General features: G+C 38.9%; 1 protein-coding gene across 1 annotated transcript in view; it reads left to right on the top strand.

The window, feature by feature from the left end:
- Positions 1-22,416, top strand: part of nrxn3a (neurexin 3a) — a gene marked incomplete at both ends in the record, with an annotated part of 158,309 nt that extends 135,893 nt beyond the window's left edge. The window contains 5 exons of the mRNA XM_080479543.1: positions 696-877; positions 3,322-3,493; positions 7,215-7,522; positions 10,448-10,529; positions 22,112-22,416. Of these exons, the coding sequence (XP_080335669.1) occupies positions 696-877; positions 3,322-3,493; positions 7,215-7,522; positions 10,448-10,529; positions 22,112-22,416 (1,049 nt within the window). The remainder of the gene's footprint in view (positions 1-695; positions 878-3,321; positions 3,494-7,214; positions 7,523-10,447; positions 10,530-22,111) is intronic.
- Positions 22,417-24,461: the final 2,045 nt, after the last annotated feature.

Genomic DNA, 24,461 nt, shown 5'->3' on the forward strand with positions numbered 1-24,461 from the left:
TGCTCTGCATAGCCAACCTTAAGCCTAAAAACTTTCCAAACATGCGTCAATCCAACGGTGCAGATGCATGAACAGATCTCCGTGTTCTGTGTGGTTTTTGGGGCACACTGCATAGAATTAGCACATTGTATTAGGAGATGAATAAACAGGTTTTGAGCACTCTCCAGGGGAAGGCAAAGTTTTCACTGGGGCCCTAATTTGAACGGGCAAGTGAGGGTGTTCTGGGCTCTGGCAACAAAGCAGCATTATGACTGGCATTATCTGCCTCGGCTGAGGATTGTATCAGCCGCCTGGGCCCGGTTCATTAGCATCAGCTATCCGACGAGCGTGCGCGGGTCAGACAGTGTTCTTGTGCATTTGTGTGTGAGTGAATTGGCCGTGCCTGGCTCGTTGAAGTCGTGGGAGATGCCGTGATAATGGGGCGCATTGACCAACAACCTCACACTGTGGGTTCAGCCCGTCAAATTATTGCATCAATTAGTCTTTGCAGTGTCAAACTTTTCACAATGATTTTGTTTGTTGTTAAACTTTAGCATATCAGTCAAATGAGTACCTTTACCAGAGAATAAATACACAAATTGAATCTGCAGGTTCAACGTTTGGTGCATTTAATCACAATGTCTTTGTATTTAAATCTCTCAGATTGTCAGATTTGGTGGTCTCTCCATCTTTCAACTTATTTTTCACATTTTCAGCTGGGACAACGTACATTTTTGGCAAAGGAGGAGGCCTCATCACGTTCAACTGGCCAGACAACGAGAAACCGAGCACCAGGACGGACAGGCTGACGGTGGGCTTCAGCACCTCCCTGAAGGACGGCATCCTGGTCCGAATCGACAGTGCAACCGGCCTGGGAGACTACCTCATGCTGCACATAGTGAGTATATATGCACGCTCTGCTTCTCTCATCTCTTTTTTAGTAAAGTGTGAGTTTTTTTTTCTTTTTTTGTGTGTTTTTATGTGAGATACTTTTCTTTTTTTTAGTTAGTGTGGAACAGCACACACAGGTTGTAGTATTCTAATTGATACAAACTGCAAAAATCCGAATATTTCAATTATTATGAGTGCATTTCTAGACTATACTCCATCCTATGATTGTGCTGTGGTTCCAAACAAAAGCAGACATGTAGCCCACGCATGTCTTTGCTGTCTGGGAAATAACTTCCCATATAAATAAATTAATAAATTAAATAATATAATAATAACTTTATTTATATAGCACTTAAGCATTTAAGAACAGTTGTTGCACAAACTGCTTTACAGTAAAAACACACAAACAAAAAAAATTCAGGCGAGACAGAGGAGACAAACAATCATTATTAAGACGGAAATGACAGAGAAAATTATGGGCGGCAAAACGCCACTGGCCTCGGTGGCTGAAAAGAGCATATAAAAGACAAATGGGGCATTATTGTGAGTAAAAATAGATCAATGGAATAAAAGCAAGTAAAACAAAAGGTAAGCTTCAATTAAAAGTGAGTCTATAGAAATGGGTTTTTAGAAGAGATTTAAATGAGTGGCGATTCATGGAACATGATCTCATAGCCAATTATTTAATTTTTTCTTTAAGTATGGTTAAACTAAATATAAAGGATCAAATACATCTATCCTGTTTCAGTAAGCTGAATTTACAGCCATTTGGTTCACCCTTTATATTTAATGAGAATTTCCTGTTTTTATATATTGTGAAATAATTTGTTACAATTTGTTCCTGTGATTCAATTCTACAGACTTTACATGCTACAAACAATATAAATGTATTTATTAACGTCATACGCATGTGTGGGAGAAAGAATTCTGAGAAAACCGAAACACAAACAGAGAAAACTTTATTTACTGAACCTTGTCTGCATGTAGAAGAACCATGAAATATTCCTTTATTGTTACCACCAAGCTGCCACATAGTTGTTTTTTATTTTTGCACGTTTCCCAAACATCTACACCACCTGAGGGTGGAAAGTATTCAACACACAGTGAATTTCAATCGACAACAATTGTAATCACATTACATCTGTTTCACAACGTTTATTAGCGATGGCGACATCACATGTGGATCGATCAGTGAAACTGTGTTTTCTTGTTGTATGTTGTAAAAGATTGACTTTGTTCAAACCTGATATGTTCAATCCTTTAACAGTGTTCAAAAGACCTGTTTAGCACAGAGGAACAAAACATTCAAAGACTTCTATGTGGTCACTACTACAAGTGGAATCAATTTTCTTACACAAAAAACACTTTGCTGCCGCTGATCTTAAGCATTCACTCATTCACAAGTGAGACGAATTTGCAATAATCCACTTTGAAACTGGTATTGTAAATATTTTTCAAGTGTAAACAGAAAACTTTCGTAGTGTTTTTGGTGTCCGTTTATGAGACGACAGCGCTCGAAGCTACCGGAAATGCAATTTAAAGCTGAGAGCCTCAAGTAATACCTAATTTCATTGCCTATTCATACGAATGTCCATGTATTCGGCATTATCAATGTTTATAGTGTGTTGTTCTCTGTCCATGTGTGCGTGTTTTCATTACAAAAACTACCAATGACACCCTCTAGTGGCCTGGCATGTTAACTACACAGTTTTCAAAACATTGCAGTGTAATCGCGAACGATTTTTGAAACAACAAATGCAACAGCGACACGTTTTCACCAGAGCCCGATATATAAAAACTACCCAAAATATAACGTTATAAAATATAATGTAATAAAACCCAAAATGTGATAACTGGTCAAAAATGTAAAAAGATTTAACAAGAATTTAAATGTGATCTTAATATGTTAAATGTTATACATTATTTTGTTACAGATTACAGAGAACAGAAGACTATAAGTGACTTGGGCAACAGCAATCATACATAAATACCATGAACTGTGCATAAACAAATAGTCCCAACTTTTAGAACTCATTCTTTCAGTGTTATTCAAATTGAAGCAGTTCAAACTCAATTCCAATCCATGAAATCCTTGACATTATTGCAGTATTAGGGGAAAAATATTTTGTCTTATTAGCGACCTTAAATCAAACCACCGTGGTAATGCTGACGAGCCCTGATTTTCTCACTGAGAGCTCATAAACTCAAACAAACATGCCACTATTTTGCTGAAAGACAGTGGAAGTTGTGATGCCGAGTCTGAAGTGATGCGTCTTTATTTTACAAGTCAGAACTTTCTCAACCACGAGAAACCGGGGAGAACAGTTCAAACGCCAGCGTGCCAGCCCCCCCCCCCCCCCCCCCCCCCCCCCCCCCACCCACCCACCCTCCAGCCCAACCCCCCAATTCTGAATGTGTCAAAAATGTAAAACTCGTGCTTTCCAATTCTAGCAACAAGGCAAAATTGGAGTGACGTTCAACATCGGCACGGTGGACATCAGTGTGGAGGAGAGCAGCACCCCAGTGAATGACGGGAAGTATCACGTGGTCCGGTTCACCAGGAACGGTGGGAATGCCACACTGCAGGTGGACAACTGGTCCATCAACGAACACTTCCCAACAGGTACAGTGTCAGGGAGCGGCTGGTTTTAACAGGCCGCATTAAAGTCGTGTGATTAGCTGTGAAGGTCACTGGGCAGCGTCTGTTTCACAGGAGACATTCCTCTGGGGAACTGCTGAGCTCTGAAGCAGTCTGGGGGAAATGCAGGCCTGTGCAAACGGCTTCCCCCAGTCAAATCAACAGCTGCTTAAACATTTACATTCAAATCTTTGAACTCTGTGGACCTCTGTTGGTCACCTGCAGAAATTACAACATGTGAAGAGCTGATCCCAGCACAGGTGATTACAGTAGTCAAAGGATCACTCAAAGAAACACTTTGACACATCGAAGGCAGGTTGAATATTTGTCTTTTATAGTAAAAGTTAAAAAAAACAAAAAACTGGTGGACTTATTCTTTTTTTTGGGGGGGGGGGGGGGGGGTAAATGTGGAAAGAAATACCACAGACAAGTTTAAAATGGGAAAAAATATGTTTCTATATTTTGATATTCTTTCATTCCTAATCCACAATCACAAACTACAAAGGTGCAAAATATGCTTATGTTTAAATCTTTTTACAGGAGAGCACAGCATGTTGTGTGTCAAAGACTTTACTGCAAACCACTGGTATCGCAGGAGCAGTGGTTGCAGGCTGTACTGTACGAATATAGAGAGCTACCGCCACACATTCAAAAGCTTTAAATAACATCTGTTAGTAAATGCTACTGCAAAAGCCATGGGGGAAATCTATTTTAACGTGATCTGAATGTCAAGAATTCAACCAAAATTTAAAAGCTGACATAATGTTTGTATTAATGGGGATGCACCGATACTGATACCAATAAAAGATCCCTGATACTACTCGGCAAGTACTATGTGATGTTAGTACTCGTACATTTACTCTGCTTTTTTTTTATTTTATTTTTTTATTATTTTAAGGTGGAATTGGTGCATTGTTAGTTTTTAGGGTTGCGAGTTTGGCATGAGCCGGCAATCCTGCTTTACTATGGTGGAGAAGTCGCATCATTTCCTGTGAGGCGAGATTAAATTGGCCTCACCAGATTGAGTTTTATTACATAAATAAACTAATGAGGGACCGGGATTTGACGACGCAGAGATTCAGATTTTTAAAAAAGAGAAAATATTTTGAAAACTAAAATAGGGATTATTGCAAAATTGTCCACTTATTTATATTTTTCACAAAATATTTCTTTATTTGCTTCAGATCTGCATGAAAACTGATTCATGCCGTTGGAGTGTTTGACGTGAGCTGACAGCAAGCAACCTGCGTCCCGACGTCAAAAAAATGTTTCCCCTCGGCGTGAAGGAACATTAATCAGCCTTTTCAGTACATTAGAGGACGATTTCCTGTGTGAATGAAAGGGAAACGTGTAATAATCCACATCCTCCACATCTCACTCTTTACACAAGTGGCATTTAGAAACCGCGCAGCTTGGCAGAGGATGAGTGCTTTCGTTTGTGTGGCCTCTCCCAGCCCCCAAACTCCACACTTGTTTCACACTCAGAGAAGTAGCCAACGATGGCCTGACTGACTGCAGGCCTGTTTGTTCATGCAACCTGTATGGAAGGAAGAAAAAAAAACAAAAAAAAAAACAACGCAGACAGGAAGGGAACATGGCTGAAAGGCGACACGGGCCAGATTTCAGACGTGAGAAGTTTAAATTAACCGAACGGTAACAGCGATGGAGAGAGCTCACCGGTATCGTTTTGTTCTCCAGATAATATCTCCTACTGTATGAAGGCACACGTTGTCCAGTGATGTTTCACCTGAACCCTTTCGAGCGGCGATTGTTTTACTAAAAGAAAATGCTTTTGAGAAAAGTCTGTGCAAGGTGTTGTGATGCCCTAAAATACAACTGCTCTTATGTTTTTGTTTGTTCCTTAACTCCGGGCTCATCTTTTTTTTTTTTTGGTTCTTTAATTAAAAATGCAAATTTGTCTTTCATTTCCAGAAAGTGTGCACATGATGTGTCACCGCACGTTGTGGTCATCATGATCAGCATCCAGGAGGTGAAATACAAGCACAGAACTATGCAAAGCGCAGCCGAAAGGCGCCACATAAGTCAAGTCCATTTACCATTTTACCATTTACAGATATGGCAAACAGGAGGAAGAACGATCGCCACTAACTAATATATTTTACACATTTTTTACACAACTATCTGCAATTCAGAAACCTCAAAAATGAGTACCAAGGAATGGATACTAGACTTAAAAAGCACTTCAGGGCACGATTTTATATAAAAAAAATCTATTTGTGGAAAGTACAAATCAATCAATTAGTGAGGAAAAGACAAAAATCTTATTTACAGTCATTGTAATGTGACCCAATTCCCTTTTTTTTTTTGCTCTTATGTGACACAGATTGGATATGTTATTGAATCCATCGAATTGGATGCAAACCTCATTCATATGTGGAAATAAATTTAATATGTATCGGACATGTGCCAATGTGACCGCCGAGACATAACATCTCTAACATCATCGTGTAACTTAAAGACACTTTACATGTGCTAAGACCTACTGGAACAAAGAGTCATGAAACTCGACCATGCGTGTAGATTTTGATATTATTGTACACAATCTAGGCTGGAAACTGCATTTAGCGCAGGGTGAAAACCTGCAACGTGAAGTAAAAGAAAAATTGTGAAGATGATGTACTATCATGTGAATGTTGACGTCTGTGCACACTTTCTTCAAAAAATAAAGAAGAACATTTTTTTTTGTTTGCTTTTTTTATTCTCAAAAAACTAATGAAATGAGCCTCAGGAACATATCGCATTAAAACAACTGTAACCTTCGGCTAAAACCATTCTAACCTTTTTTAAAGATTCAGAGGGGGAATGTCTTTTTTTCCTTCATGTGACATGACCATCATGATATATAATAAATGTCCTCATAAATGTTTTCTTAAACTTTAAAGGGAACAGCGACGTTGAACGCTTACAAATGGCCAATAAGAAAATTCCTTTCAAATATACCCGACCAGTTGAAGAATGGCTGCAGGAGAAAGGTAATTTAAAATAAATGTATTTCTCTATCTGCTCACTGTTCTTGTGTTGTGAAAGCTGCTGCACATTCCTTTGTCTGTTTGCAGGGTTTTGATATTTTGGTGATTTTTGGAGACTTAAAACCAATGAATCCTTCGACTTTTCTTGCTTTCGCTTGTTTTGAGACTGTGCACGCAAAGCAACGCTGTGTATTTACTACAAAGCAACATGAGAAGGTTTTTATGTGGCTCATGAAAGCATAGTTCACTGAAACTATTTATTATTTTTTTTTAATTTAGCAGAAATCAGTTAGTAGCCGAAGCTCACTTTAGCTGACTTGTTACTAACTGCTCTTGCATTAAAAGACTAAAGAAGAGCTGCAAATTTAATTTGTCTCTGCTGACACAACTGTTACAATATCACTAAACTTCTATTTACTGAAAAAAGAACCTAATTGATCCTGAAGTAACGCAGATCAGAGATCATTTTAGAAGTTCCACGAAGCTAGAGGTCATTCATTTATAGATAAAATGTTTCAACAATATATCAAGAAAAATTTAGATTACATGTCTTGGCATGATTTGCCACCATGTTGGGTGGTGCCCCAGGCCCAAAAATCAACCATAGAGCTAAACCTAATGCACATAGCCTAAATACCTTCTTAAAGTAGTACACTTTATTTTTTTTTCACTGCTTGTCGTATAATAAAACTCCTTCCTGAATATCTTCCCCATAGGACGACAGCTTACAATTTTCAACACTCAAGCAACGGTCGCAATCGGTGGCAGTGATCGTGGACGACCCTATCAGGGTCAGCTGTCGGGCCTCTACTACAACGGCCTGAAGGTGTTGAACATGGCCGTCGAGGGGAACCCCAACATCAAGATAAATGGCAGCGTGAGGCTGGTTGGCGACGTGCCCAGTGTGGGTGGTTCGGCCAGATCCACCGCCATGCCTCCAGAGATGTCCACCACCTTCATCGAGACCACCACCATGATGTCCACCACCACTACAAGGAAGCACAGATCCTCTTCAACTGTACAGGTATGGGTTTATAATCATGCTACACTGACAGGTAATTAAACTTTTTCTTTGGCTTCACTATTCAATATTTTTAGCTTTTCTTACACCCGCTGCTTTACCAGCCTTTAAGTTTAATCTTTTTCTTTGTTGTGGCGCAGAGTATACGTGACGAAAATGTCTATATTTAATTACTCGTGAAAATGACTACTATCTCAGCATAAAGCCAATGTTAATAAAACCTCCTTGTGCAAAATATAGTGAAATGTCCCAACATTTTGCATTTTGCATGTTTTTACAAACTCCCCCTAACTGCATGGGTTTGAGGCCACTTTGCCAGCCACGAGGTATCAAGCTTTCACGCCGATGTCTTAGCTCGGATTCCAGTGTTGTGTTCACTATTCTTAAGAAATTTGTTTTAAAAAATATTCTCTTTGCAATTTTTACAATTTCAAAAGCCAGTTTTGAGTCTCTTGTGAGCCAATTTTGGCCCACGGGCCTTATGTTTGACATCCCTGCTCTATAAGCGCTTAGTTGTGCAGTTGTCCAGTTCGACCTCAGAACACCAATTTTAAGCCTACTCTCAGCTTTTTGTACTTTTCCAGCTGCAAACATACACATCTGCTTGGCAAACAATAGACAACATCTATGTACTGTGTACGATTTGTTTAGTTATTTCACTTTTGACCTACTAGTTAAAGCTGGGCCAAATAAATAATATAGAAAAAAAAATACATAAATAACAAACTATTGTTTGAACCCATAGAAGTCAAATCTCAATCTCTGTCAGAAATAGAGCATTTACCAATGAGTCTGTTTCTCGTTGAATGCAAGTCTGTCTGGAGCATTTCATTATACACAGTGAGTCTGGCAATGCAATTATAAAGATCTAAAAGACAGGGATTTGGAATAAAGTGTAATACAGTGAACGATATTAGTTTGCGAGCAGTCTCTAATTTAAAAAAACAATCAACACATTTTCTGCATCTAGAAAGTTTCAGAACCTCCACAATGTTTACAGGATCTGCATCTGCATCATGTCAAACTGCATGTGTCCACCCACAGAGAGAGACCCGACTAATCTGACCTTTGAGAGGCAGCGTGCCAGTAAAAAGCCTCCGACGTCCAAAAGCAATATGGGAACCAAACAACAGTTAGTCAGTGGACGTATGTGTTAAATGTAAGGCCTCTTTTTTGGGGGTCTTGGAATGATTAAACTCTGCATGTCATTGGCAAAAAGAAGGGAGATAAAGAACAAAAAACAAACAAACACGCTGTTCCTAACAAGGTTCCTTAATCGTTGGCACCTAATCTGAGACATCTGGTTCAGATTGGATCGCTTTTACGATGTGAATACTCACTCTGCCTTGTGGCTGTTCGCTTGAATTATGGATGCAAATACAAGAAGATCATTACTATATGTCATCTGGTTGTCAGTGTCACTTTAATTACCAAAGACTGGCAAGAGACGATTAAGTGTTTGATGAGCAAACCGCCTTTCCTTCTTTTCTTTTTTTGTTTTTTTGATGCACTTAAAGGATTTTCCATTCTACCCTGAAAGGTTCTTCACAATAACTAATTGGCATTTGACATGTTTCATTTTATTAACACCTAAGAACACCAACAGCAGTTATTACCTGTTGCCATGGGAATTAAGCTCCGGTCTGAAGTCATGTACTCCCATTTGGGGTTTTTGAGAGGTGAACCAGAGAGAAAGGACAGAAGGGGACCAGGTTGAGGACCAATGTGGCGGTGCTGCTGGATGAGAGCAATGGATGAGGTTGCAAAGGTGGAAATTTGCAGATAAGTCATGTTATTGATGTGTGTGGAAGTCCCCTGAAGAGGATTGGGAGAAAAAGATTTGAAGCCATAAGATGAACGTCAATGTTTTCACGGTCGTGTTTGAGAAAGTTGAAGGAGAACCCGGTGAACTGGTCCAGGTATGTGTTGGATACTTCAGGGAATAGTTGAATGGATGAATCAGATGCAATCGGGAGGCCGAAGGTGATTTTGAAGAGGTTGGAAACCAGACAGAAACTGCTCATTGAGATGAATATTGGAGAGGCGACGGCATTGTTTAGATTCCACAGATCTTTCCAGAATCTTTAAAAGAAATGGCAGATTGGAAATATGACAAAGGTTTTAGATTGAAGTTAGATTTGAGAGATGACGGAATAAAGCCAGAGGAATATCTGACGGCTATTATCGTGGTAGAGAAAGAGAGGAGGGACGACTTCACTCAAGCTGGTAAGTGGTTCTTTTTGATTTCTGGATCAGATCTGATATGTCAGCAACAGAGAGGAGATGGTTGTCAACGTGTTCTCAATCCCAGCACTGCTTTTTCTGCAGAGGTCAACTACGTGTGACACTGTCCAACATGAACCTCATGAACTTGGGAAAGTCTTCGATTTTGATTGGACAATATCAACCTGAAGTGAATCAAAGTTGACAGCCGCAATATTTTTCATCAATACGCAAGAAAGACTGTGTTGTCCGTAATGTATGAACTCCAACAGATGCATTCGGAAGAGTAATGCATGACGTTAATCAAGGATGAAGTAGTTTTCCTTGCGGGATTCATGATCATGTTAAAAGCCAAGAAGGTGAAGAGACGGACGGTCCTGAACTTTACCGTCTTTACCTTGTCGTCTGGGTGTAGCCGCCGCGTCGTTTTGATTGGCACGTTGCTTTCTGCTGCCAGTCGTGAAGCTCGCAGCCATGATACTGTGAGAGTCCGCTGTTTTTAATGTCTTTGGCCACAATAAAAGTGGCAACAGGACAAAATTAACTTCAACTCCCACAGTCACATTCTAACTTTTCTCATCTATCCCCCACCCCCCACCCCTTTCTCTTTCTGCACTTTCTCTGTTGGCTTGCCCTCTGTGGTCTTTTGCACCATATGTTGTTTTATGGACGTGACTTCTGGTGTCCAACGTTCCGCCCAAGAAGCATACATCGGATGACATCGTGTCATCTGCAGAGTGTTCGAGTGACGACGAAGACCTGGAGGAGTGTGAAACTGTCCATGCAGGTGGGCTAGGTTAGTTTGCATTTGCTTGCTTTCTCTGTGCTTTCACTCATTCGCGGCCACGAGGATCGAAGCATCCTCAGAGCATCACACCCCCATGGTTAGACAAAGTGTAACTTCATTTAAACCAGACAGTCTTAGCAAGCTACACAATGGATTACTGAATCTAAAGGAAAATTTAAAAAAAAAAGAAAAAAAAAAATCAAGTTCAAATTGAAAGCTGTGGAACTTCTTCTTCAGACAAACCGTCGAGTCATAGCTGCTCAGATTAGGAAGCCACCGATATCATGAGCTACACTTGCACATGGGGTCCTCCAAAGTGGTCAACATGGTCACCAACATGCATACAAATGACGTCTGCTGAGAGAAATAATACGGGTTAGTACACAACTGTCACCGGTGAGCTGCATTTGTATGACGGTGGACCATGTTCTCTGCGCTGATGCTGCAAACCCTGTCACATCATGTTGGAGTCCATCGCTCCTGCCATTCGCTGCTCTACTGATTTTGACTGTCAAACAACACATTATTTGACAAGTTTTTGGTTTTGGCATTTGTCTCCAGCTCCAGTGAGTGTTGTCCAGAGCACTTTTTTTCTTCCTTTCTGTCTCCATTCGTGTCTTTCCAGATTTAGATGCTTGCGTTGGTACTCGTGATAGAGAACAGATATCATTGAATTTCTGTGTACAGGTTTCTTTTTTTCTTTCCTTCTTTATTTTTTGGGTCATACTTTTTGCTTTTAGGTGTATTTGTTATTCTGTCTTTTTTGTATCTAAATATTCCCAAAAAACAAACAAACAAGCAAAAAAAACTATCTAAAATGTGATCACTTCAGATAATCGCTTTGAAAGAATTTGGGAATTTCCGTTTGAAATTTAGACAAAATCAGCCAGCAGTCATGATTTAGTGTAGATAATCTTATATTAACCTACATTTTTAGTGGCATGACAGATTATTTAAATAATTGTGCTATGTGTGTAGCAGTTTCTATTGTAAATAATTTTAAATGCAACATGCCCGACAGCAATTATAAAGACTTAAGAGTCAAACGGGCACAATAGACCCATTACAACTGTTCAGAAGGTGTTAGTTTCCTTCAACTAAACAGGACATGACAGAGTTGGCTGAGCCCAGGTTGATCCATTAACTATTCCTAATGAGATTGTCTATTCCAACTCCACTTTTTGGATGCATGACTGATGAGTGTCATTCTGCTGATCGTCACCACTACATTCATCCATTTGGAAGGTCATTCCCAAATTTTTTCAGACTATGTGAAATATTGTGGTGCAAATGGGTTTTAAAAAAAAACAACAAAAAAAACTGTGCTGTGTAGCCTGAGATCCATGGGGATTTGTGAAGAAAGACAAAGACAGGGCCCCAGTCATCCAATCATTTGTTTACACAGAAATTCACACCATTCTAACACTAACATCATGTTAACAGCTGCATGCTTTGATTTGAAATTTCCTTTGGTTATTTTTATTTTCTTGTTTTTTATTATTATTTCTTTGAGGTCAATGCTTTTTGTTTTTGGCTTATTTATTTATTATTATTATTATTATTTTCAAAATTTTGTTAGCAAAGATACCATCCCCGTCTATTCGCCAACTGTCCAAAAATGCATTCTTGTATTTTGGCCTCATCCTCAGTGTGGCATGATGTTTTGGTGGGTGATAGTTGTTTTCATATATTTTCTGGGGTACCATGCGCCTTCGTACCCTGTACCTTCTCAAAAAAAAAAAAAAAAAAAACACATCCCGATTCCTTTCTTGACGCAAAAACGAAGGCAAAAAAAACCAACCTTTTCTTGCCATCAATATTTTTTGTATTAAATAAGAAGTTACCATAACATCGTTTGCATGTTGGGATGCACCGATACGACTTTTAGGACAAGTACAAGTACTAACCGCGAGCTACTTTCCGATACCGAGTACCGATACAAGTACTTCAGTGCCATAAAGCCTGATACTCCTCATACAAACGAACCACCTCGGTCTCTAGGTCGGCGCGACACACGCCTCCAAAACTGCAAACAGATACTCAAGAGATATGCAGAGCTTGATGCAAAATAGAGTTTATTCTCACACAGACATGAACTCAAAATTAGATCATGACACAGACGGACAAACATGTCTTCTTTTCCTCTCTTATATGCATCTGACATTCCATATGTGGTCAGATGGCTCAAAAACATTTCTGTAAATATCCACAACTTTGAAGGCATGATGGTAACTTGAGTCTGCTTTTTAAGCCTTTACCAGCCATCTACTCGCCATCCTGTGTGTGAAGTACCTCTGACTCCAGTCTTGAAACCCAAGACACAAGCAGTGAACATGTGGATACAATTGATGGATTCCTTATGCAATACATTACATGTTTCAACTTCTACTTGACTCCCAATGTAATTATGTTAAACCATATAAGCGTTCCTCAACAAAAAACACTTTGGACTTGCACGAGGTTTCTTTCAAAGAGTTCTGAGCCATCTGTCTAGCTTTATATTCTTTTAAATTGCGATTGTACAGACGTGGATCTCCTCATACAACCTCTGTTGTTGTTGTTCGTTGGTCTGGCGCTTGCGTGGTTGGCGCGTTCAGTCCGTGCGGTCACAAAACTTTTAAAGTATTTTTTGGCCGTTATAGTCTAAAGTACACGTAGCGCAGTGCGCAGCGTCTAGCTACACACTTCCTTAAGCGTACCTTAAGCTATCAAAGTGTGTATCAGTCATAATGAGTCATGTTTAACATGTCGCTTCGCTGAGTGTGTGAGCCCCGAAACTCTTTAGCATGTAGCATAGCTCGGGGTTACGTGCTGAGCAGTAACTTCGTACTAACTCCGCAGGTCCAAATGTCACTGGCTGTTGCTGGTGTTGTGATGAACTATCTTTCCCCTCTTCTTGATGTTTTGGCAAAACACAATTTACAGTCTATCTTACATTTCTTACACTCGTGTTCTCTTGCGTTCCTACGGGCGACGTTTCTGACGCATGATCTCGCGTAGTACTCACCCGGTTGTATCGGAGAGTTTTCACTAGTACTCGGTGCAGTATCGGTACCGATACCCGATACTGGTATCGGTACACGTGCATCCCTTACTGGCATGTATTAGAAAAATACCACGGCCTCAATAAAATCGTAAAGCCTTTGAAGATGTTTTTCTATAGATGGCATGAAAAGGCTTTCTTTTGCCACAAAACTAATGTTTTCTACATTACCATTTCTCTTGAGCAACCACCGGCACCATTATTTATCAAACTCTTCAACCCAGTCTGTGCAGGGTGACCTGTGACCATTTCACCGCATGCTTTACGATTGATTCACGCTCTCGCATTTAGACTAACTTGGTTGTTTTGTCTGCATCTGTGTTTAAGTTGTAAGCCATTTCTTATCTTTATTTTTTATTTTTGCGGTCGCAGTGTCATCAATATGTCGTGTATCTCGAGCCCCACACTGTCTTCACTTTGACAGCGTGGCGGTCGTCATTCTGGCTTGTCCAGAGAAGTTATCAAGTGATTCTGTTCTCTGTTTTTTTCTTTCCTCTCCGTTTATTTCATAAGATGGCAAATGAAATAAAAAAAACGCTTCTGATACACATGAAGTGAACTTGTGACAAGGTTCTGCAAAACTGTAGAAACTATTAGTGCCACAAATTATTGATCCAATAATTTTCGTCATAGGGTTGACAAATTACTTAAGAAAATATCTTCCCCACAATTAAGAACATTCCTTTGCCCGTATGGCACAAATATAATGAAAATGTGTGGTTGGTAGATTATCTTTTATGGTTTCTTGGCAAGACAGCTTATGCAGTTGGAAAGCCGGTTAAAAGGTACACAACATGCGTTTGTATGATGAGCAACCATTATTTTATATGTACATTTTATGACGCTTTTCTGCTTATAGGGAAACTAAACAGGCTTTCTCAGGTTGTCAAAACAAAGAAATAACCTGGCCAGACACAAATACTTGTACGTGTAAGAGAATAACAGCTACTAATGAACCTGTTATATCACACTATACGTCACATTTTTATGCTTTTTTTGTTACGTGAAGATCCTGTTTCATGCTTAAAAAGTGATCTACGTATCGTTTACTAATGGCATGCAGCACAAAATGTGCGTAATTTAACCCCAGCCTCATTGTCTTGTCGTTTCCTATAGCGTGGAATTCCATCAGCGTCGCTAAAAAAACAAAGAAAATCTCTGTATTCTACTTTTTACATGCTGCATCAAATGCTTGTAATTTGACATCAGCCTCAGTGTCTGAGGCTAAAGAGCTAAAATTTGACTGATGATTTTAAATGAAGTTAGAGTTTGACAGGTAAGGTTTATAATATTATGATAGTTTAGATCTTGTCAACATAAAACTTTCAGTTTAATTGATTTTTAAATTGAGGAGTTATAAATTACTGTGGTTCCAGTCCACTTTTCTACTTTTTTTTTAGGTTTCTGATGCACTAACTATATGTTTTGAGGTTAAATAAAAACAACAACTTCTCTACTTTGGCATGAAGAACCTTCAATCTTAATGTTCTAAATATTCCAAAATAAAGCAGGTTGATGGAAACTTACATTTTCTTTGGAACTGTTTCTGCACAGAAGCCTCCACAGCTTAAATTTTCTTCCTCGGACGTCTCACAGAAAAAAAAAGAGACTTTTATTTTTCATCAAATCAGCTGTCTAAACAGAGCGCGTGACAGTGTGTGTCTTTGCTTCGGCGCTTTATGCAAACTTTCGCACATTCGGCGTGTGTGTGTATACGGCCGCTTTGCAAACATGTCACTTATTCTATGGCGTCTGCGTGGCGCAATGTAAGACCTTTTAAATTCCACTGCAAACCAGAATAAATCTATAAATCTGGACCTGAGTCAGGCAGGGGGGGAAAAAAAGGATCCCAGCTGACTGAAAGTTGGCAAAGTGTTTTCTAAATTTACAACCGCTTTAGGAGTTCAGAAATGGTCTTTTAGTTGTTTTCAAGTCATAACCGGCAACCGAGTAATGTAGATCAATTCCATCAAAAATACAACGTAGAAAGTGTATAGGAGCACACGTTTTAGAAAATCGTTTGGGTTTATACACTTAGAAACTTGTCAGAAATTTGCCATCTTATGGAATTCTTCTCTAATTTTCAACCTACATGGACACAAGGAAAACATGTAGAATAAATTATTCAATCATATGTTGGAAGACATAAGATTTAAAGCTGGTATCCCGTCACTAAACCTCACGTGGGATTGGCCATAAGGTCAAAGTACTGCTCAGACACAACAGTGGGCTCCTTTTTTTTATCTTTATTGAATAAACAATGGGGAAAACTGCGTAAGTAGCACAAGAACCTTATTAAAAAAACAAATATATTAAAAGAGCAATAACTTTCCAGTAGAACAAGGATCATGAACTTTGAGCTCCACAACCAAAGAGAGCAGCAGGGAAGCAGAGAAAAGGAAGACCTGGAGGAGAGGCTCCTGAAACTATGATTCCACCTTCAGAGTCTAGGAACCTACAATAAGTAAATGAACAAACCTTTATGACCAGAAGAGCTGCTTTTGTGATTTCTCAGCAAATAAAGCACAAACAAAATGTTGTTAATCTGAAATGGATAATAAATACTAACAACTAACCTTGCATGATGTTTCATAGCGGCAATTTAGATCTATTTAATTAACTTTTTGTGTTGCTTTTAAAGCAAATTTTAGCTTTTTTCCCCCTTTTGTAGGGGACTGTTCCCTTTTTAACATTTTTTTTAAGCATCTTGGCTATTTAAGCTATTTATATCCATTGTGCATTTCCTAATAGTTGGAACTGTTTCAGCAATATTAGTGATTTCGAGTTTGTTTTTAGTGATTTTACCATTTTAGCAACTTTTCCAGTATTATTTTTTTGGAGTCTTTTCAGCATCTGTTCTTAGCATTTCCTGCTGCTTTAGCCATTTTCCCTTATTTAGCTGTTTTAAACCAGACCATAACATTTTAAAATAGAAATAAAAATGGACTCAAAATGTTCATTTATAAAGACTTTTTTGAAAGTTTCAGAGGTGCTGTCCGAGGTTGGCATGGTGCTTCTTTAACATTAGGATGGAGATAACAGGATTGATGATTACACATATTATAGAAATGGAAGAAATACAATCGCACCTGCAGCTTTAAACAGATTGGACACTTTTCTTGGAGAAACTGTTATGAGAGGAAGTCACCGGCGCATTGTGATTTCTATTTTGCCCATTAAGATGATTACATTCTCAACATTTGGAAAAAGACCTTGGGCCAAAGTTATAATCTCTCACACAAACTGCAACCTCAGAGGAATGGATATCAGCTTTACTCTTGTCTTTTGACGGCAGCGTCATACTTATATTCGGAATAAATCACATTTCACATTTGGTGCAACATTATGAATATACGTCTTGTGTTTTTTATTTTCTTACTGTTCCTCACTACTATTGGTTAAACGTCCGCTGTGTCCCAATTGCATATTCTACACTAGTTTTATTGTTTGTTTCCCTTTCTTTTCTCGCATTTCTGATTTTGGTAGCATTGAAAATGGAATCAATTCTTAAAGATATTAGATTATGAGTCAAGTGATAAAGCATTTTGGGATTACTGGAAAATTGGCTGTGGCTTTACAAAGCTGCCGTTTGACCTCGCGTCACACTGCACGCATGTAGCACGGATATCGACTGGAGATTAAAAGTGTCAGGATGGCTCATCCGAGTTTAACCTATGGGATTGGGACACAGGGTCCGTCTCTTATTCTTCTAACATTGGTTCAGTCCTTACCTGCGCCCAGTTTGCTGTGTTGTTTCTTTTCTACTTTCCCTAAATGCAACTTACTTTAAGCATGCATCAACATCCTGCAGTACAACTAAAACCAAAGCAAGATAATAATAACAACAATAACCCATTCTCAGCCAGCACCATCTCTCTCTGATGTACACCCAGACTGCACGGCCGGTTCATGTTTAAAGACTAACCTTACGGATAGACTTTGTCATCGAGAAACACATGAGAGAGGCGCCCGTCCTCCACAGTCGAGCACCTCTCTCAGCGGTGTCTGTTTCCTATTGTGTGCATCTGGTTGTAGTGTGTGCAAAATTTTTTAAATGGCTTTGTTCTTTCATCTTTAACATTTTTTTTCATTTGATAGTTTGAACTGGTCATATTTTTTGGAGTTATCCAATTGATCACTGGCATTTTGGTTCTGATTATGTTTTTTGGCTTATTCTAAGTATGTTTTTTTTCTTGTTTTTGTTCTTTTTTTGCAAAAGAAAAGAGATAATATCTAATCAAATCACAGTGTGAAAGATTTTTTTGGGATATAATTTGACTTTTTTGGTGGGGGATTTGGAACTACTTCAGTGACTCGCTTGTGTGTGTCTACTTCGTCTCCTGGCTGAAACCGAACATGATTAAAATAAACCAATAAAAAAATATGAAATGCAAAAAAAATTTTTTTAAAAAGAAGCTTTTAAGAACATATGGACAAGCCCACAAATTAGTCGATGAAGCAGTTCCAGATTCACAGCTCGCATATGTTCCATTTTTTTTTTAGATTTTATAAAAAATATTTTGACCAAACTTTTTAGAATAATTCTTTACTGTGATTAAAACAATATACAACAAAAAGAAATGAATTGCATGGCTAAGAAGTTGCAGTTTAGGGTTTGTAAGACATGTCAGTGTTAGAGTTCTTCTGTTCTTTTCTGTAGATGGGCATGTATATTGCTCATTGTTTGTATATCCCCATCCCTTCCTTACAGCCAAAAGCTCTAATGCCGCCCGACCGCTTCGTACTGCCTTTACATGGACATGGCAACTGACTTACACTGTCACCCTCATCATCCTCATTTCCTCTGTAGTATGTTCATAGGTCCCGCCCCCTTCTTCACCTTCTCCCTTGTCTTTAGAGATATTAAAATATGAGAGTCATCCATCCATTCTACACTAAAGAACAAATGACAAATTAAGCAAAAACTGTAACATGAATAGATTTTAGACACCATTGAAGTCTTCTTCCAATGGGGAAAAAAAAAAAAAGATGCAGATACATACATTTTTTTTGTAAAGACAAATTATTTACCAGGAAAAAAAGCAAAACATAAAAAAAACAGAATTATGGTGTTTATTTTTTATGTTATGTGGTGTGGATGTATGTGTTGTTGCCTCCCTGTACCGTCATGTTTTAAGATAGAACACAATCTACAATGGCTAAAAATGATCTTTAACGGTACCAAGTGGCTATTCAACATTCTTACACAACCTTTTTCCTTTGTAAATTCTTTTCTTCATGCCTAAATCATGCGGGCAATTTGTTGATGTAAGTTGACAACACCTTATACTTATTATATATGTGGATATATATATATATTGTGGTTTTGTTTATTGACTGTTCTTTATTTTTTTCTCAAGATGCCGTTTGCACAATTTGTCTTTTTAGCCGGATGCAACATTTGTTCATTTAAAACTTAATTTCCTGTAAATAATGATACAGGATTTACACTATTGGCTATGCATTATGTTTAAATTGGCATTGTACAACCGTTTGGGGAATCTGCATGTTTTTTAATTGTTTGTACCAATTGCAAATATGGAACCCTTTAACATAAAAGGATAATTTTAGTCCAGTTTACTGAGTATCTTGCACCCGGCAGATTGTATATTGATCGGCAGAACACATGAATGGTGCATCAACAACCACCAGGTTTTAAATATTATATATGAAATTGATTTTCCACCAGATTTGTAAAAATTACTGTATAATAATATAGTAGAAACACCGTGATCAGCAGAAATTAACAGAATCAACTTGTATGGGCAAAATTGCAAACTGCATCTGAATGTGAACCTGTGGCATCAGAATGAAGTTTTCAATAACATTCTTTTATAAAAATGTAATGAATAGGCTTGTGAATGCATGTAGATGAACTGAAATGTGCGTCAGTGGCTCCCTGAAGGCAGTTGATGTTTTTGTTTTCGGCGGGTCGACGGCACTTTGAATGTTCACTCCTGCGACGCCTGCGACACAGCAGGTCCACGTAACTTTTACATTTCCTACAGAAATCATATCTTCAATCATAATTAGCCAATATATTACAATTTTTGCATCTTCTGAAAGACAAAAGTTGATGGAAAAGTGTTTTTGTGATCAATACTGAACTCTTTGAAACACACATTAGTCAATTAAGACCTTGGTATTTTAATTATGACCTAGGATTTGACTAAAACCAAACATAGATCAGAGAGACACTCTCGTCTCTTTCAATTGGACTTGGAACTTTTTTATTATTTTTTTTTTAACCAGGATTTAAACAATACTGGGTTCGTTCAACATGACCAGACTATTTAAACTACATTTAGACTCTTTGCATTGGCCACACTCGCTTTTAAAATAAATCAAACCCATGTTGGATGAAAACGTGTGTGGCCTTCAGCTTGTCGCTTATCAAGCCTGTTATGTCCGTCTTATAGAGAAATAACAGTTTTCTTGATTGTCGGCATCCTTGAGAGAAGCTGACATGTAGAACAATTTTGAATAGGTTGAATTTGAATTAAGGCATGAATTTCCCGTTTGAACTTTGGTATGTTTTAGTTTAGTTTATTCACGTCACATTTTGACAATGGCTCGTGTGCAGGTTAGTATATAGATCGGATCAACTTTGACGTTTTGGCAATCTTTCCCCGTAGCAGTGAACATTCAAGTGACTCTGTTATGTCCGTCTTAAAAAAAGGTTTAAGGTGATAAATCTGATCCATAAGGAGTCAAACCAACTATTTAAATAATCGATTTTTGTTCAAGTATGGTCAAATGGAGAATCTTTATTTTTAGTCACATCTTTGAATAATCTGCTCAAACAGCATTAAAAATGCAAATAATTGTGGCCACATTTAGACATTTTTTTCAAGCTTCTTAAACCTTTTTAAAAAGCTCCAGTCGTTGACAAATGAGCTTTGGCAAGATGAGCACATTTGTTTTTAAAGCACACATTTATTCAGATGTCCAGCGTGTGTTCATATTGGAGTTTATGTCATTTGAAATAGTATTTTGTACGAAAATGAGACTGAAAGTGCCTGAATAAGTCAAAACGTGGGAGCTTTATGTTTCGGCGTTGTGTGGGACACAATGTGGTTTAGTGCCCGTTTATACGCTGAGGATACTCAAGTGTTTATACTGCAACCGTGCTCAGAGCCACCGACAATGCAACTTTTTGAAGACGCCTCCCGCTCCCTTTTGAAAACGCTCCAATGCCGTCGCCGTGGAAACAGGTGAAAATGACTTTCTGGAAATGTCCGTAGTAGACTGTGGAAGCGCTGCATCTGCGCATGCGCACCACCGCCATAGTGAATTGTTCCTCCGCACATGCGGGAGTAGATGGACAGTAACAACAATGGCAGCCTCCAGAGTGTCATGACCCCCGGTCCATGTTCTCCTGGGACTTTGTAGTCTTATAGTTGAGTCGCCCGCAATAGCAATCCTGGCCTGGCATGCCAACTACATCGTTTTTAAGTCGTTGCAGTGCAAACGCAAAACCTCTGAAAAAGAAAATACAAAAATGATGCGTCAACGAGGCCTTAATCTTTGTCACTCCGGCTCAGGTTTTCTATATACAACATTATTTCTTATATATTAAAATAAATAAAATGAGAATGACACATTCAGTCTCACTTTCTGTACACTCTTCTATAGAAGTTCAAAAATAGATGAAAACAACGTGAACACAATCTGGTGATCTTAACAAGTGTGATGCACCCTTTTGACACATGTTTGTTGAGGGTTTGAAATGTACTCATCTTTACCAGACAGCTGCTGGCCTTTATGTTTTTGAGGGTTTTATTTACTTTTCATTCAATTTAAAAAAAAATGATGTTGTTACCTGTATCAATGCATGTTCTCCAAAACCTCTATGTTGTTCACTAATATGCCTACTTGTCTTTTGTCCATTCCCAGGAGCTGAGTTAGTCATCAGAGTACTTGAGGATCCATTAGCGCACCCCTCTGTAGCTCCTCGTGCACCCTTCATTCCCACTCCCTCAACCCACCACCCACTCCTCACCATTATTGAGACCACCAAAGAGTCCCTGTCCAAGGCCACTGAGGCGGGGGTACCTTGCTTGTCGGACCGAGGCAGCGATGATTGTGATGATGATGGCTTGGTGATATCGGGTATGGCTCTGGGAAAGCGTTCAAGTCTAACCTGCCCCCTACTGATGATGAAGATTTTTACTCGGCCTTCTCCTTGGTAACAGATAAGACCTGGTCCACGTCAGGCTTTCAAGGTGACTACAAAGCAAACGCCCCCTCCCCCCAGAGACTTTTAGAGCTAACAAACCTTTCGTCTCCAGACGCAGTAGGACTACCACTACCGCCATACCGCTAACCGCCGACCAGAGCCGCACCACCACCACCTCTGCCTCCGCCGCAACCCTCCACAATGCTCCGGCCAAACAGCCGGCCGGCAAAATGAGTAACCGCGAGCTAGAACCCCAGCCAGACCTAGTGTTGCTTCCATTGCCCACATCCTTTGAGGTAGACAGCACCGTGCTGAGGGGCCCATTAATAACCTCCCCAATGTTCCGTAATATACCCACAGCACTCCCCACAGAGCCAGGCGTCAGGCGAGTTCCAGGGACCTCGGAAGTGGTCCGTGAATCTAGCAGCACCACCGGGATGGTCATCGGAATAGTGGCGGCCGCCGCCCTGTGCATCCTCATCCTTCTGTATGCCATGTATAAGTACAGGAACAGGGATGAAGGCTCCTACCAGGTGGACGAGAGCAGGAACTACATAACCAACTCGGCAGTGCAGAGCAATGGCGCTGTCATGAAAGACAAACAGCAGAGCTTGAAAGGCAGCAACAAGAGACAGAAAAACAAGGATAAAGAGTACTACGTGTGACTGTGAGACTTTCGTGAACACGAGAGAGTGGAAGAGAGAAAGCACCGAGAGAACATTTACTTAAACAGTTTCCTTGTGAGGAGCTATGACAAATGATGGTATAACATGGAACTTGAATAATCTTATACTGTGCTGAGTAGTTGAACTGATGATATGTACTGTAACATAAAGCACACTTACTATTAAGCATACGCTTAATGACAAGGTTAAATAGCAACTTTAGAGACCTTACTCTTCTATCTGGTCAGAGACATTATCAGTATAGAACTATTTCACAGCATCATTCTCCGAAGTGACTTTTAGAGCTATGTGATCCTTGGCATTCAACAATTTTTTGTGAAATTGTTAATTACAAAAGGCTCATAATCTTATACATTTTCAGCATGTAAGCAACATGTAGTGCTTATCAAGAGGGGGGGTCAGGCACACAATCATTGTACGAGTAAAACGGACTCTTGTATCAAAGTATTACAAAAATTTTTATGGTTTATAAATAATATAAGTGTGGTGTCTTACTTATTTTTGCTTTGAGCAAAAGAGGAAAAAAAAGACAAAAAGAACAGCAAGAAAATGAAAAAAAAAACAACAAAACTATTTCTGTGTACAAAATGGAACCGAGTGAGCAAATAGCCACGGGCGGATCTCATAGCATCTGTTTGCTCTGGCGTCTAATTCACCACAATTCCTCTCATTGTCTGATGGACACAGTGACTCGCTTTGTGGAAAGGATTTCTCTTGGTGAGAAGCGACTGATTGTAAAATGCATGCCATCCTAATTCTGCCGTAAAAGTACAGTCCAGTAAAAGTCCAGTATAGAGTGTTCGACTTGGACCATGTTCTCTTTTGATGCAAAAAAAGAAAAGAAAAAAAAAAAACGGCTCTTCGTCATCAGATCTGGACTTCCCCTCTTTTCGGACCCCTCAAAAATGCTCAATGTGGATAGAGAAGAAAAGAGGAAAAAAAAGAGAGAAAAACAAACTGTCTCCTCAAGAAAAAGGTCTATTATTGATGCACAGCCAGTGGTGGTTTTATCTTTTCGCAAAGCTGTATGTTGGTTCATCGCCTATCATTCTCTTTTTCTATGGAGGTGTCGGGAAGAAGACAAATGCAGTACTACAACACTGTTAACTAATGTGTATACAGAAATAAATCAACTGTTGAAAGTGTGAATTCTATCTGCTGTCACAGTCGACTGTGTCAAAAAAGAAGAAATTTGTTTACATATTTTATTACATGCTATCTGTTGTACTTTGTAGGTAGTAAAATTGTACATATACCATGACAGTTGTAATTTTTAGTACCTCTATTGTACAGACTGAACATATGGTTTATTGGCAAATTTCATGACAGAGTCTATTAACTGTTAATTTACATGGAGAAAGACTTTAACCAGAATGTGGAAAATCATATTGATATTCATAAAGAATAAAAAATGTATTGTTAGCCTAGAAATCTAAACGGAGATGTTTCTAAAGTTGCATGAATATTTAACTACTTGCAGTTGTCCAACAAATACAAAGGTGCCCTTCCTTCTGTACCATGGCTTTCTTGTTCTGGGTTACATCAGTGTTATGTTTTGTTTTCTTCTTTTCTTTTCTTGGTTGAAGCACAAAGAGACCGAATCATGGCAAAGATGGCGAGCTACACTGGATGGGGGCTCAAAGGTTCAAGAGTTAAAAAAAAAAAAAATATATATATATATATATATATACACAGTATATGCGTTTCAGGCGGAACTGGTCACCTCAAGTCATCGTCGTCACCTCTTTATCATAAGTTATCATCTTGTTTCGACAATACTTTACTGTCCGTTTATGTTCTCATGATCGGCCATCGACATTTAACGATGAGGAGGTACAGACGTTTTTTTTTCTTAGAAGCCACTCTTTTTTTTTTTTTTGTTCTGATTGTTACTTTTCATAATCTTTTTTCATCGGTTTGATAACAAATAAAACATTCTTTGTTTCTCTGAAACGACACTGTAGTCATTGGGTAAATCCATATGTTAGATTTGTCATGGTGAAGAAATCTCATTCCCTCCTCCT

Source organism: Lipophrys pholis, assembly GCF_963383615.2.
Source record: "Lipophrys pholis genome assembly, chromosome: 14".
Classification (NCBI taxonomy): domain Eukaryota; kingdom Metazoa; phylum Chordata; class Actinopteri; order Blenniiformes; family Blenniidae; genus Lipophrys; species Lipophrys pholis.